General features: G+C 43.5%; 2 protein-coding genes across 4 annotated transcripts in view; one reads left to right on the forward strand and one right to left on the reverse strand.

Moving 5' to 3' along the window:
* Positions 1-78: 78 nt before the first annotated feature.
* On the reverse strand, positions 79-1,863 carry DOLK (dolichol kinase). Its single transcript, XM_055541353.1, has one exon. It carries the CDS (start codon positions 1,846-1,848, stop codon positions 232-234), a length of 1,617 nt encoding a protein of 538 aa, XP_055397328.1. The 5' UTR covers positions 1,849-1,863; the 3' UTR covers positions 79-231.
* A 278-nt stretch (positions 1,864-2,141) lies between these two features.
* Positions 2,142-13,341, forward strand: part of NUP188 (nucleoporin 188) — a 42,842-nt gene continuing 31,642 nt past the window's right edge. For all 3 annotated transcript variants that reach the window (XM_055541349.1, XM_055541351.1, XM_055541352.1), the window contains exons 1-5: positions 2,142-2,290; positions 8,290-8,344; positions 9,676-9,749; positions 12,529-12,613; positions 13,181-13,261. In XM_055541349.1, coding sequence (XP_055397324.1) covers positions 2,145-2,290; positions 8,290-8,344; positions 9,676-9,749; positions 12,529-12,613; positions 13,181-13,261 — 441 coding nt within the window. In that variant the 5' untranslated portion in view covers positions 2,142-2,144. The remainder of the gene's footprint in view (positions 2,291-8,289; positions 8,345-9,675; positions 9,750-12,528; positions 12,614-13,180; positions 13,262-13,341) is intronic.

Raw genomic sequence — 13,341 nt, forward strand, 5'->3', positions numbered from 1 at the left:
CACTCAAGCTCTATGAGCTAGCTGCTGCACTAGACTTTAAGCCTTTTTGCATTTTTAAATATCAGCAAAACTAAAACCAGGAGTGCTTTGATTTTTATTTTAAATCTGAATCAGTTGAAAAATTAAATCTGCTTCTTCCCATCTTGGCTCTTCAAGCCCAGGTGGCTGGCTGCTCTGGGGACCATTGGTCCTCCCCATGTCCCTGCTTCCTCCATCATTAATGCACAGCAGCTAGGCCATTAGCAATATCAAGAGGTACAGAGGCAAAAGGAGATTGTCTATCTGCGTAGTGTAGGCTTCCAGGAGGGATACGGTGCTGATGGATCCCAAAATCCAAGCATAACTGTAGTTCAGGTCCACTCCACTGTCAAAGATTAAGATCAGAGCTACAGAAATGATCTGGGCAAATATAGATGTCATGGTTCCCTCAAAAGTCTTTTTGGTTCCAGGCCAGCGAATCTCCCCCATGGTGCTGCCGAATATGGAGGCCACAGTGTCACCCACACCGACGGCCAGGACTCCTGCATAGGGCACTAGGGCCCTGGCTCCTCCTAAGCTACCCTTCTGTGTGCAGGGCCTGGGGACTAACCAGATGGGAAGAGACATGCCTAGGAGCAGGTAGATGTGGGTCAGGATGAGCGGCCCACTGTCTCGTTCATCCAGGAAGAGGGACAGAAGGCTTCGCAGGGTATGGCCCAGGGGCTTGATGCGGAAGTAGCGCACATACTCCAGGAAGATAAAGACAGCCAGACACACGGTGGCGGCCACGTAGAGCAGGGGCCGGTCCAAGATGATACCTGGGATGTAGGTGGCTACCACAATGAAGTGGAAATACTTTCGAGTGATGGTGGGGGCCTGGTGCTTCTTGGACTCAGAAGATGACCGCTTGGCATTCTGGTACAGAACCACCAGGCAGGCCACGGTGGCCAGCAGACACCAATAAGCTAGGAGGTAGACTCGGGTCTCTGTCTGGAAGAGGAATTGAAAAAGCCACAGCAGGGGGTTCCTGCGGATGAGGCGGTGCAGCCAGGGCAGGACGACACCAAGGCCCAGGACGCAGGTCATGAGGTGGAAGAAGATGGAAGAGGCCCAGGTGCCCGAGTCCATGAATACAAAGAGGGTGCTGAAGAAGATGCCCATGAGCACCATGCCTACCACCACCACGAGCAGGAAGAAGTCCAAGGGGTCCCCCTGGCTTTCCACCACAGTGAGAGAGCGCTTGATGAGCTGGTTGAGCATGAAGCTGATGCCACCCAGGACCAGCAGCGCCTCTCCAGGGGTGAAGCAGCGAGGCAGCAGGTACAGGAGGATCATGTTGAGGTACACGAAGATCAGCAGGGCCTCCAGGACCTCGATCACCTCGCCGACACTCAGCGAGTGCTTCATGATGTAAATGATGACGCCTCCAGCCAAGCCCGAGATGACACAGGTGTTGGTGGGCACCGGGCGAGTGATGCCCAGGGCCAATACTGAGGAGAAGAGGGCCACTGCCATGCCCGTGGCCGCCACCACAATTCCAAACCGCTCGAAATATGGGTTCCCCGCAGCCTGGCAGCGCTCCTTCATAACCAGTCCTAGCAAAGGCATGACTACCGAAGCGGGCAGTAGGCCGCTGTTCGCGGACATTCGGAACTGGAAGACCGCGCTTCCCTGCTGTAGGAGCCGGTCCCATTTGTACTGAACGTAGAAGGCCTGCACCGCGAGGGCCACGGCGCACCACGAGTATCGATCCCACACGGCTGCGTGGATGCTCAGCACCACTACGAACACCACCGCCGCCTCTGCCAGCACGGACCCACTCAGCGGAGCCCCGGACCCAGGGGTCGGGGGAGCGCACTCTCGGGTCATGTCTCTAGACTCCGGACCCACAGAAAACCGGGGTGACTAGGGATGCCTTGGACTCTGGCCCTTTAATCCCCGCCCGGCAGACAGCGGTATCTTCGCCTTGCCAGCACCTTCTTTCTCCGTTCTCCAGCTCCCTCCAGAAGGGAAGCTCCACTGTAGGCCACTCTATGCCGCCTGGGAGTTGGCGTCAGGCTATCGTCCACCACCTCCCACTCACGGCGTAGACGTCTCCCTTCCGCCACCTCCCTCACAGCCTCGGCCACGCTTGCCCGGGGTTCCTCACCTCTCCCGGCAACGCCATGTTGGCCCCGCCCCCGCAGCCACGTGACGAAAACCCAGTTCACGCCCTGGAAGCGCGCGGTCACGTGGGCGTGGCGTCTGGGGGCGGGGCTGGGGCGCGCGCGCGCGCGAAGATGGCGGCTGCCGCCGGCGGTCCGTGTGTGAGGTGCGGAGCGGGCCGAGTCGGCGGGGATGACTGAGGCGCGGGGTCCAAGCCAAGCGCAAGCCGGGGCGGGAGTTGAGGGCGAGATGTGGCGGCAGTGGCAGGGCGAAGGCCGGCTAGGTGTACGGGCGCCGGGACGGGAGGCGGTTACGGCCAAACGGTCCCCGCGCGCGGGGATATGAGGCGGCTTCTGTAAAAGGGGGGCCGGTGCCTCCCCCTTCTCTAGGCTCCGGCCTCCCGTCTCCTCACCCGGCCCTTCTCCCCTGCCCTCTCCCGGCGGTGCGTCCCTCGGCGCCCCCTCCCCCCCTCCCCGCGCTTCCTGTCCGGTGTGACGCTCCCTCGAGGCGCGACGGGGCGCTTCGCGGTTGCCCCGGGGAGCCCCCACCCGGTCCCCGCCGCAGCCTCCCGTGCCCGGCGGGCTCTCCCCCGGTGCCCCCATGTGCTCTCGCATGGGGGTCTGTTTCGGGGAGTCGCGGAACCACCTCCTTGCGGTTTCCGCCCTCTTTTCGCCGCTCTTTCATTCATCCAGCTAGTCGTTTTCTCTTGCATTGATTCCTTCAGTCGGCATCCCGGGCGCTGTTACTGGGTTTTAAAAGGACAGGAAGAGAAAATATTAAAAAGACAGTTCTTACTAGCGTACTAGCGCCAAACCCTGGCGACGCGCTTTCTGGTTCTCCGCGTTATCTCCTTGAACTCCCACAACTCTTGGGGAGGCACCTTGTAATTTACAGATGACTCACAAATCCAACTCCCAACTGGAGTGTCCCACTCAAGCTTTAGCCGAATCGCCGCACTTCCATCTCTCACTTGCAGCTTCAAAGTGTTCTCCGTTCTCCCTTCCACGCGTCCCGCCCAACCGCCCCTGCCACTTTTTTTTCCCCTTGTTCCAGCAACGTTTCCCCACTTTTTTTGTCCTCTTCACTTCACTGCTGTAGCCTCAACACCCAGAAGAGCAGTAATAGACTCTCAGTAAATGTTTATTCCACTTGTCACTTCTTTCACCTCTCTGTTCGAGTGAGATTTTCATCTTTGGAATTTCCATTGAACTGCTTCTGAACTTTGTGAGAACCGGTTTGTTTCTTCCTCCTGCCGTTGTATCATGTCAGCTCTGTGTCGGGCAGCATTGTGGTCACCGTGCTCTCCTTTTCTCAGGCTTATCTTACAGTCCTTGTGGATCTTGGGTAAAATTTAGCTCCTGCAGGGCAAGGCGGCTTCTTTAATGAAAGGGATTTTTACTTCCGTGGTATTTCCAATCTCTTAGTTGCTTTCATCCAAAGGTTTCCAACCACGTGGATCTCTCTACTAATTATTTCCTATTTCTACTAACTCCAGCTTTTATAGAAGTGGAGTTCCATGTTGTCTGCTGGAACATTGGGCTGCAAGTCAGTAAATTTTTTGAATCTCACTTTTGAGGCAAATTATTTAATTTCTGTGCCTTAGTTTGTACTTACCTCAAATTTATTTACTTATTGTGCAAATAAATGACAGATACTGCAGCACTTATTTCATTTCTTGAAAGGATATGTAGAAGATGTTACCCTGAGGCTTGAATTGGACATCACAATTCCAGTCTTGTCTGTTGAGTCTTGAGAATCACCTGCTCAACCTCGAGGTCTCAGTTTGAGGTGAAGTCTTTCTTCAATCCCTGGTTCCTAGCGGTCACTGTCTTCTCTGACTCTTTTCTGTCCCATGTGGTTATATTCCTTGTAGTGTCTAATTGTTAGGGTCCTGCCCTTTGGTACTTTCTACTTTTTTTGCTGATTGTGTTATGTTTAACATCCTTTATCATTCCCAACATTAAGTTTATGAGTGTCGTGAAGGTCTTATTTATTTGGCTTCCGTTATTCCTAGATCATAAATGTGTAGGAATTGAGCCAGTAACACTCATTTCCAGGATGATTCCCTTCCTGATAAGCTACTGTGTTCTCTCTTGTTCTGCCATGTCTTGGCACTTCTGCATGTAATATTTTTTTCTAGTTTTTCTGTTCCAGTTAGTTTGCAGGTCTGAAAGGGACTCGGAGTGTTTTTTTTTTTCTTTTTAATTGATTTGTTAGTTTTTGCTCTGCTGGTCTTCATTGCTTTTGTGTGGGCTTTTTTTTTTAGTTGTGGTGAGCAGGGGCTACTCTTTGTTGTGGTGCTCAGGCTTCTCATTGCGGTGGCTTCTGCTGTGTGCCAGCCTCGATATTAGAGTATATGATATACCACCGTAGGACAGAAAACTTCACCTCAGTCTTTACCTGCTTGCAGAGTGAATTCCTGGGTGCAACTTGGGGCCCTGTCTTATAATGATTAAACTTTGGAGTCTTGCAAGCCTAGGTTCAAGCCCTGGTTCCATTAAATATTAGCTTTGTGGCCTTACAGAAGTTACTTAACCACTCTGAAACCTTAGTTTCCTGATGAGATGATATGGATAGTAATAGTATTTGCCTCATAGGTCAGTTGAAATATTCAGTAAGACAAAGCATTAAAGACTTAGCACAGTCCCCCACGTAACTGCTCAGTAAATGTTGGCTAATCTTGTTATCCAACTTGTTTTCAATAAACATTATTTTTGACACCTTATAACAAAAGACCATGCTATGACTTGGTTTTGCAAATGAGAATCTTTATTTCTAAAGAAATAGCTATTTTCTTCTTTTAATTAGTAAGTATAAAAGTTACTGCAGTCTTTTTTTGTAGCAGAATCTTTTTCTCCCCTCTCCAGCCCCCAAAAAAGCCAATATGTCAGACATAAAAGGCAAAAAAAATCTATACTGACCAGGTCTTTGACCTGCTCCTCTGAGACAAGCTGATGCCCTCCAGCAGTGATAATTTAGGAATTGATTTTACAACGTAGATTTCCCAAGCCTAACCTCTGAGAAAGTGTGGTTCTGGGAATGACCAGGGTTCTGCAGTGTTACTGTATTGTTTTCAGCTGATTTGGCTGTTTGGCCTGAGGACCAACTTCATTCTGAGAAACACTCTTTTGGGAAATTGTTTGTTTGTTTGAACTGTATGGATTCTGGTGTAACAAATAACCCACAGCTTGAATTTGAGTAAACAAAGAATTCTGGATCCTGGCAGGTGGTCCTTGAGTATAGGTAGTGGTATTCTGAGTCTCTTGGGAATCACTGCTACCTAGTTAGCTAGAGATCAAAGTTCTGAAAGCAAATGCCGATAAATTAGAGCTCACTGGTGCCCACGCTTCTGAAATTGGAAGATGTACGATCCGATCCAGAAAGAGTAATTTAGCTCAGGCATACCAGAGCCTTCAGTTAATAATAAATTTCTTTCCATTAATTGTGGGATACTGTTAGCCCCATTATTAGCTATTATTATATAATAGATACCTGATAATTTTGGTGCAAACCAGAAGTTATCTTTGGTAAAGTGAAAGTAGTATGCTGCTGCTGCTTAGTCACTTCAGTCGTGTCCATCCAGGCTCCTCTGTGCGTGGGATTCTCCAGGCAAGAATACCGGTGTGGGTTGCCATTTCCTTCTCCAAGTGATAAAGTAAGAAGTGAGTGAAGTGAAGTTGCTCAGTATATGACATTTTAAATAAAGCCCTCCCTTTATTTTTTGCTAAGTCATATTTACCAAACAAATACGTTAGATACTTATCGTCTTTACAAATTTACTATACATTTCTTTAAACAGTGAGCTTGCTTCTGTCTTTAATTTCTTAGGGCTTGATTTAGTCGTACCTTTTAATATAGTTTATCAGTACAAATGGATGGAGGAGCCTGGTAGGCTGCAGTCCATGGGGTCGCTAAGAGCTGGACACGACTGAGCGACTTCCCTTTCACTTTTCACTTTCATGCATTGGAAAAGGAAATGGCAACCCACTCCAGTGTTCTTGCCTGGAGACTCCCAGGGACAGGGGAGCCTGGTGGGCTGCCGTCTCTGGGGTCGCACAGAATCGGACACGACTGAAGCGACTTAGCAGCAGCATCAGTGCAAAAGGACATACTTATTTCATCAACTGGATCTAATCTCCTAATTTTAACATAGTGAATGCTTGCTTGTTATCAGAAAAATGATTTATAGTGATTCCACAGTGCCGTTGTGGGAGTTGGTGATTATTGATTCAGCAGAATCGAAGTTGTTTTCTTAGTAGCATTAACCCTTAGGAGAGAGATTTATGATTTTTAGATGTCTAATTTAATCCTCTTCTGATGGGAAAATCCTGAAAGACCATTTTTAAATAGATAGGGCTAGTGCTTTGTGTTTTGCTTTGATGAGGAAAAGATTTTTCAGTTTATCCTCATAGTTAATATAACTTGCATTCTTCTTGTTAACTGTCTGATATATTTTATTAGGACCTTTTCATCTTCTCTCTGAAGATAGGCTTTTCAAGCAGTGTTAATTGTTTCAGGTAGCTATTCTAGGGCTTATTTAGAATCTCCCCAAATATAATCCCTATGCTTTTTATAATCCTTTCTTGAGATAATTTCTTAATGGCTGCATTTTGAAATTTAATTGTAGATTAAAAAAAAAACAAAACACAAAGCAAGTTTTCCTGAAATTCCAAAGGCATGGCTGAGGGAAGGAAATGGGGTTAGCACATAGTTGGGAGTATATTTGAAGAGCTCACTGGATGGAAGCAGGGACTATATGCATGCTTTCTTTTCTGGTATCATTTTTTTTTTTTTTCCTGTTTATTTATTTATTGGCTGTGCTGAGGCTTCTTTGGTGCACTTGGGCTTCCTCTGCTTGCGGCAGCTGGGGGCAACTCATTGCAGTGTGTGGGCTTCGGTGGCTTCTCTTGTTGCAGAGCATAGGCTCTAGGCATGCAGGCTTCAGTAGTTGTGGTATACAGTCTTAGCTGCTCCACGGCATGTGGAATCTTCCTAGACCAGGGATTGAACCCGTGCTCCTTGCGTTGGCTAGGCTGTGCTGTGCTTTGTCGCTTGGTTGTGTCTGACTCTGCGACCCCATGGAATGTAGCTTGCCAAGCTCCTTCCTCTGTGGTAGGTGGACTCTTATCCACTATACTACCAGGAAAGTTCTAATTTCTTGGTTTTGATAGTTGTACTGTGTAAGATGTTGTCCTTGCTTTTAGGAAAAACACACTGAAATGTTTACAGATATAGGAATATGTCTCTAATACAATTTTGTATAGTTTTGGGAAAATGTGTGCATGTGTACATATATACAAATATATGCATGTTTGTATTATATATAATTATACAGACACAAAGAGGGAGAAAGAAAATAATAAGTAATAGCTGGTGAATCTGAGCAAAGCATATATGAAAATATGATGTAGGAAGCGGAATTTGCTTCTCTGGCTCCATGCTAAAGAGAAGACAGAGGCTGCTCTGGGAGATACACTCACCGGGTCACTGTGTTCCTTCATTCTGTTTGTTTCCTCTTGCTGTGATGTACTTTTATTGAAGGACTCACTTTTTTCTTCATCTCAGTCTCCATATTCCCCAGAGATGACACATTTCTCCAGAAGTCTTCATATGCCTGTGGTTGAGTGATGAGCTGATGGTCTTGGAGGGTCTTTCTGGGGAGGCGGGCAGGGTGGGGGGGCAGCTGTGACTCCCGCTGGGGTCAAGGACACTGGTGGCACAGGTACTAGGGAGTACTCATTGGGGTGAGCTGTGCTGGAGACCACCATTTGACACCAAGACCTGGCCCCACCGCTCCTGTGTTTTTATTTGGCTTCTGTATTTAGCACTGCAGATACCACCTAGTGGGAATTCATTAAGGAGTCAGTGAAGGTAGTGCCATTTGTAATGACTGTTAGACTTTGCTTGATTGAGAAAGTACATTATGTCATGTATTTCTGGAGGTGATGGGAGTCCTGAAATAGATTAGTCTTTTTCTAGATTCTTGTTCCTTATTAGTCACTACATTTTAATGAAAAGGGAGGAGACAGAAATACTAAATTGAAGCATCTTCTTGGCATAGAAGATGTACTGTATTTCATTAATTACTATGTTTCATTAATTCTAAAATATACTTTTTTTTTTCCCAAAAGAGAAAACTTACCTCTGCTTTCTATCATTTTTCAGGAGCAGTAGAGAACTGTGGACAATTCTGCTAGGAAGGTCAGCTCTGAGAGAACTGGTAAGTGGTATGTTCTTGGATGGAGTCTGTGGTTCTTTGTGTAGCTTTTATTACCAAAAAATATTTTCCTCCTTCTCTTTGAAATAGGAAGTAAACACCTTTTTTTATTCCTAAAATTAATTCCCATTTTATTTCTAAAAGAAGCATTATGCATTCCCCAATTCTCTCTACTGAAATGCAGTGTTGTCTTACAGCCTAGCTGCTGAAGTTTTCCAAGTCTCTACTTTTCTTTGTATCTTAGTGATTCCTTTTCTAAAAAGATACCAGTGCTACTTGATTGGCTGCTGAGGGTAGGGGTAAAAAAACCATTTTACCACTGCAGGCTAGGAAAGAGTCTCAGATCTTTCCTTCATCTCATACTGACTTGCCTTTTTGTCCTTTTCCACTTAGCTAGCTGCTTAGGTCACAGAGGCTGAGGTTTTTAGGGCATTTTCAAGTGTATAATCAGTAAAGAACAATTTTTCATGTTCATCCCCCATTTCTGACTCTGTAAGGATAAAGTGTTAAAATGAAAGTGAAAGTTGCTCAGTCTGGTCCGACTCTTTGTGACCCCGTGGACTATACATGTCCCTGGAATTCTCCAGGCCAGACTACTGGAATGGGTAGCCATTCCCTCCTCCAGGGGATCTTCCCAACCCAGGGATCGAACCCAGGTCTCCCGTGTTGCAGGCAGATTGTTTACCAGCTGAGCCATCAGGGAAGCCCAAGAATACTGGAGTGGGTAGCCTATCCGTCCTCCAGCGGATCTTCCTACCGAGGAATTGAACTGACGTCTCCTGCATTGCAGGTGGATTCTTTACCAGCTGAGCTACATGGGAAGCCCTAAAGTATTAAGATAACATTCAATTATTACTAGTGTTGTGATTATAATTAACATAATAAATGTTACATCTTTTTTAGAGTTTTAACATTTTTTTGTATGCCCTCTTCTGATAATTCCACTTCTGAGAATATATCTAAAAGAAAGAAGTACTGAAGAAATTTTGGGCACAAGTTCTTTACCATAGTATTATTCATATGAATAAAGAATTACAGCCAGCTTAAGTATATCTAATATTAGAAGAATGGTAAATGAATTATGATCTAGTCACTTGGTAAAATATTATGCAACCACTAGAAAGGATGTTTATCAAGATTTTCATAATAAGGTTAAATCATTATGTTAGAATGTTAAGCAAAGAAAAGCAGGCTACAGAATTCTATATTCAAAATTATTTCAGCTGTGGGGAAAGATGCATGTTAAAAAGACTCAAAGGAATATGTTATCCTCAGTGTGACCGTAGAATCTGATTAAAATCGCATTGGTATAACTTCCTTCTTTTTTTTCCCAGAATCAGATTGAGGCAGAGCTGAATAAACATTGGCAGCGGCTGTTAGAAGGACTTTCTTACTATAAACCTCCCAGGTATGGCTATTCTGTGGGTCTCATTTGAGTAATTTCCCCGAGGAACCTGGGATAGATGAAACCATCCTCATGTAGGATTTTTATTTTATTTTATTTTTTATTTTAATTGGAGGCTAATTACTTTACAGTATTGTAGTGGTTTTTGCCATGAATCAGCCATGGGTGTACATATGTTCCCCATTCTGAACCCCCCTCCCTCCCCATCCCGTCCCTCAGGGTCATCCCAGTGCACCAGCCCTGTGCACCCTATCTCATGCATCAAACCTGGACTGGCGATCTGTTTCACATATGATAATATACCTCATGTAGGATTTTATGATATTACTGGGTTAGTTAGACCAGAGAGAACATAATTTGCTTAACCAGGGCAAAGGAGTATGGCACATTTTTTTCTGTCGAAGAAAAGGAAAATCCTTCTAGAAATACAGTATTGTCGAATCTGTTGTATAACCCTAGTATTGGGAATGAGGCTTTATTAAATACTCAATTAATACTCCTAGTATTTATTTTAGTCCATCTTGTTTGTGTGAGAAACTGTCAGCACCAAATGCTAGGATATAGCAGTGAGCAATGAGAATAGCAGGGGACACTTAGGTGTTGTTTATTGTGTACCAATTACTGCTCTAAGCCTAGACCTACGGTAAGTTATTTAATCCCTACAACAGCCCTTTGAGATAGGTACTATTTTTATTCTTTGTTTGAATATATAGATTTTTTTTTTTTTTTTTTTTTTTTGCTGGGCAGTGGAAAAGAATAATAAAATATAAAGTAGTTAAAAAGAGAATAAACCTTATGGGACCATACTCTCTTAATTCCTAGTCCAGATCTCATTCTGTTATGCCTCATAGTTCCCAAGCTGCCCTCACTTCCCTCTATTTTTGAACACCTGTTGATTTTATTACATCTTCACCTTCCATCTTCATTCCCTTATGTTAGTGAAGAACTTTCTTTTTTCCCTTCTGCCATAGTTACATTGAAGTAACTCCTAGATGTCATGTTTTTTTATCCATAAATACTTTACTATGTATCTAGGATATATGAACTTAAAGAAGATAAGCACTATATTATCACGTTTAGGTATTTTTATTATTATTGTTTCCATTTTACAGATGGGGCAACTGAGACACAAAGAGGTTAAGTAACTTGCCCAAGGTCACACAGCTAGTAAGTGGTAGAACCAGGATTCAAACCTGGCAGTCTCACTCCAGTGTCTGTGTTCTTAATCATCATTCTGTGTTGCCTCTTTCAGAACTTGTTGTTTAACTTTATAGTAGCCTTTGTGTTGTGGATTTTCTGTGAAATGTGAGAGTCTCTCTTAAAAAAACAAATCCAACAACAATATGCTTCAGTTCACAGAATGGGCATTTGTGGTATGAGTTTCTTTTTTTAAAGATAAAAGTTCCCTTTGTAATAACATGAGATTTAAAGTCTGACAGACTTTTTTTTTTTTCTTTTTAAACTGCAGGCTTAATTTGGATTTAACACAGATTTTCAGCCATTAAAGACATTTTTTTTTTAATGTCCTCTTTCTATTCCAGGATTCAGACCAGGGAATCAGATTATATTTAGTTGTCATGCCCCCTTAGCTGTTAGCTGTGACAGTGTATCAATCTTGCCTTGATTTTCATGACTTCAAATAGTTTTGAGAAGGACTGGTCAAGTATTTTGTAGTATAATGCCTTCAATTTAGAACTGTATGATTTATTATTATTACTATTATTGAGGTGGTGGGTTTTCGGAAAGAATACACAGCAGTGACGTCTCATTCTTATCATATCATGGCAGAGGATACATGTCACCCACATGAAGTCACTGGTGATGTTAACCTTGCTCACTTGGGTAAGGTAGCGTTTGCCAGATGTCTACTCTGTAAAGTCACTTTTCCTTCTCCTCCTCTTTTTATCAGAAGTGAGTCACTTGGTGTAGTCTACGTTCAGTGTGGAGGGTGTAATGGAATTAAACTACCTCCTAAAAGGGGTAGCATATATGTGTGTTACTGAACTTCTGTAAGGAAGATTGTTGCCTTCTTCCCCATTTATTTTATGTATATATTTATTCACTCTTTCATTTATTTAGATCATGGACTCATTTATTTCATACTTTGTTTATACCTGTTCCAACTTTGGCCATGGGGCATCCTTTCACATTTTTGATATGTCCCCATCCTTTTGTTTTCTGAGTGTTTTCTTACTCTTTGGCATTACAAGATGCTCCAGGCTCATCTAGTATTTTCCCCACCCCAGCTCTAGACTCAGTCATTTCTCCAAGGAGTCCTTATACCTTTCATTAGAGAATGATGTTAGAAATAAAGATCTGGATGTGTTCGCTGCTGCTGGGATGTTGTAGCATCTAGGCCTTCCCAGTGGACATAGCTAGGTAATATATGTATGTATGCTAACAGACCTGGTTGTAAATTTCACGTCAACTTTATTAGCTGTGAGATTTTTGGTAAGTTATTTATTCTTCCTAAGTGTTGGTAATTCCATTTGCAAAATGGGGATAGTAATGTTTGCCTTCCAGGATAGTTCTAAGGATCAAAATAATTAATGTCACTGAGTATGACTACAAATAATGTAATTACAACTATAGTTTGTAACAGACATATGCTGTATTTATTACTTAGACATAGTTTTGTGTTATAAAGTCTGTAGAGATGAACTTGTGTGTGTGTGTGTGTGTTTTATAGGCACCTAAAGAGCAGAGAAAGGTTAAGTATTTTTATTTAAAACCCCTGGAGAGACATTGAGAATGAAAAAATGATTCACTGTTCTTTTCATAGTCCAAGTTCAGCTGAAAAAGTGAAAGCTAGTAAAGATGTAGCTTCACCACTGAAGGAACTGGGTTTAAGAATCAGCAAGTTTTTGGTGAGTAAAAATTAGCACTGGCTTCAGTTTATTACCTGAAAGGTGGATATGCATGGTTTTACTGTTAGTGATTGTTGGTGAAAATTCAGTTTAATTCAGTTTTAGAGTTAACTAGAGCATATTATATTTCAAAAATGCTCAGGCAGCAACTCATCTTGCTAAAAGCTACAAGTCAAGTTGCCTGACCCTGTTTACTGCACATCATATAGTCGCCCTCAGCATGCTTGTGGTGTTCTTCAAGTTGACTAGATTGTGTTTAAATACATAGCTGCTTCCTTTTAATTTTGGAAACCCAGATCATGCCTCCTGCTATGTTAATGTGCTTGGTGAATAAGCATGGTTGTTTCTGACATGTAAATTTAATTGGCATGTAAATTGCACATCAGTGGCTGCTCCTTTTTTCTCCTATTGAGTTAAAATCGTTATGTTTATGAAATCTTTTAAAAAATTTTTTGTTTATTCAAGTTCTGTGTTCATTTCAGAGGACAGAACTTTAGGTTGCTTTGCATACTCTTTGTGGTTTCTGACCCGAGGTGACTGTTCCTCCCTTATGGCTTCTGTCTGTAGGGTCTTGATGAAGAACAGAGTGTGCAGTTACTCCAGTGTTACCTTCAAGAGGATTACAGAGGTACTCGGGACTCACTAAAGGTTTGTAGTTATGTCCAGCTCCCTTCTCCTGCATTTATCCTCTTCCTTGTTGATTTTAGACGCTTCATATAGTTTTGGTA

This window comes from Bubalus kerabau, chromosome 11, assembly GCF_029407905.1.
Source record: "Bubalus kerabau isolate K-KA32 ecotype Philippines breed swamp buffalo chromosome 11, PCC_UOA_SB_1v2, whole genome shotgun sequence".
NCBI classification, from domain to species: Eukaryota; Metazoa; Chordata; class Mammalia; order Artiodactyla; family Bovidae; genus Bubalus; species Bubalus kerabau.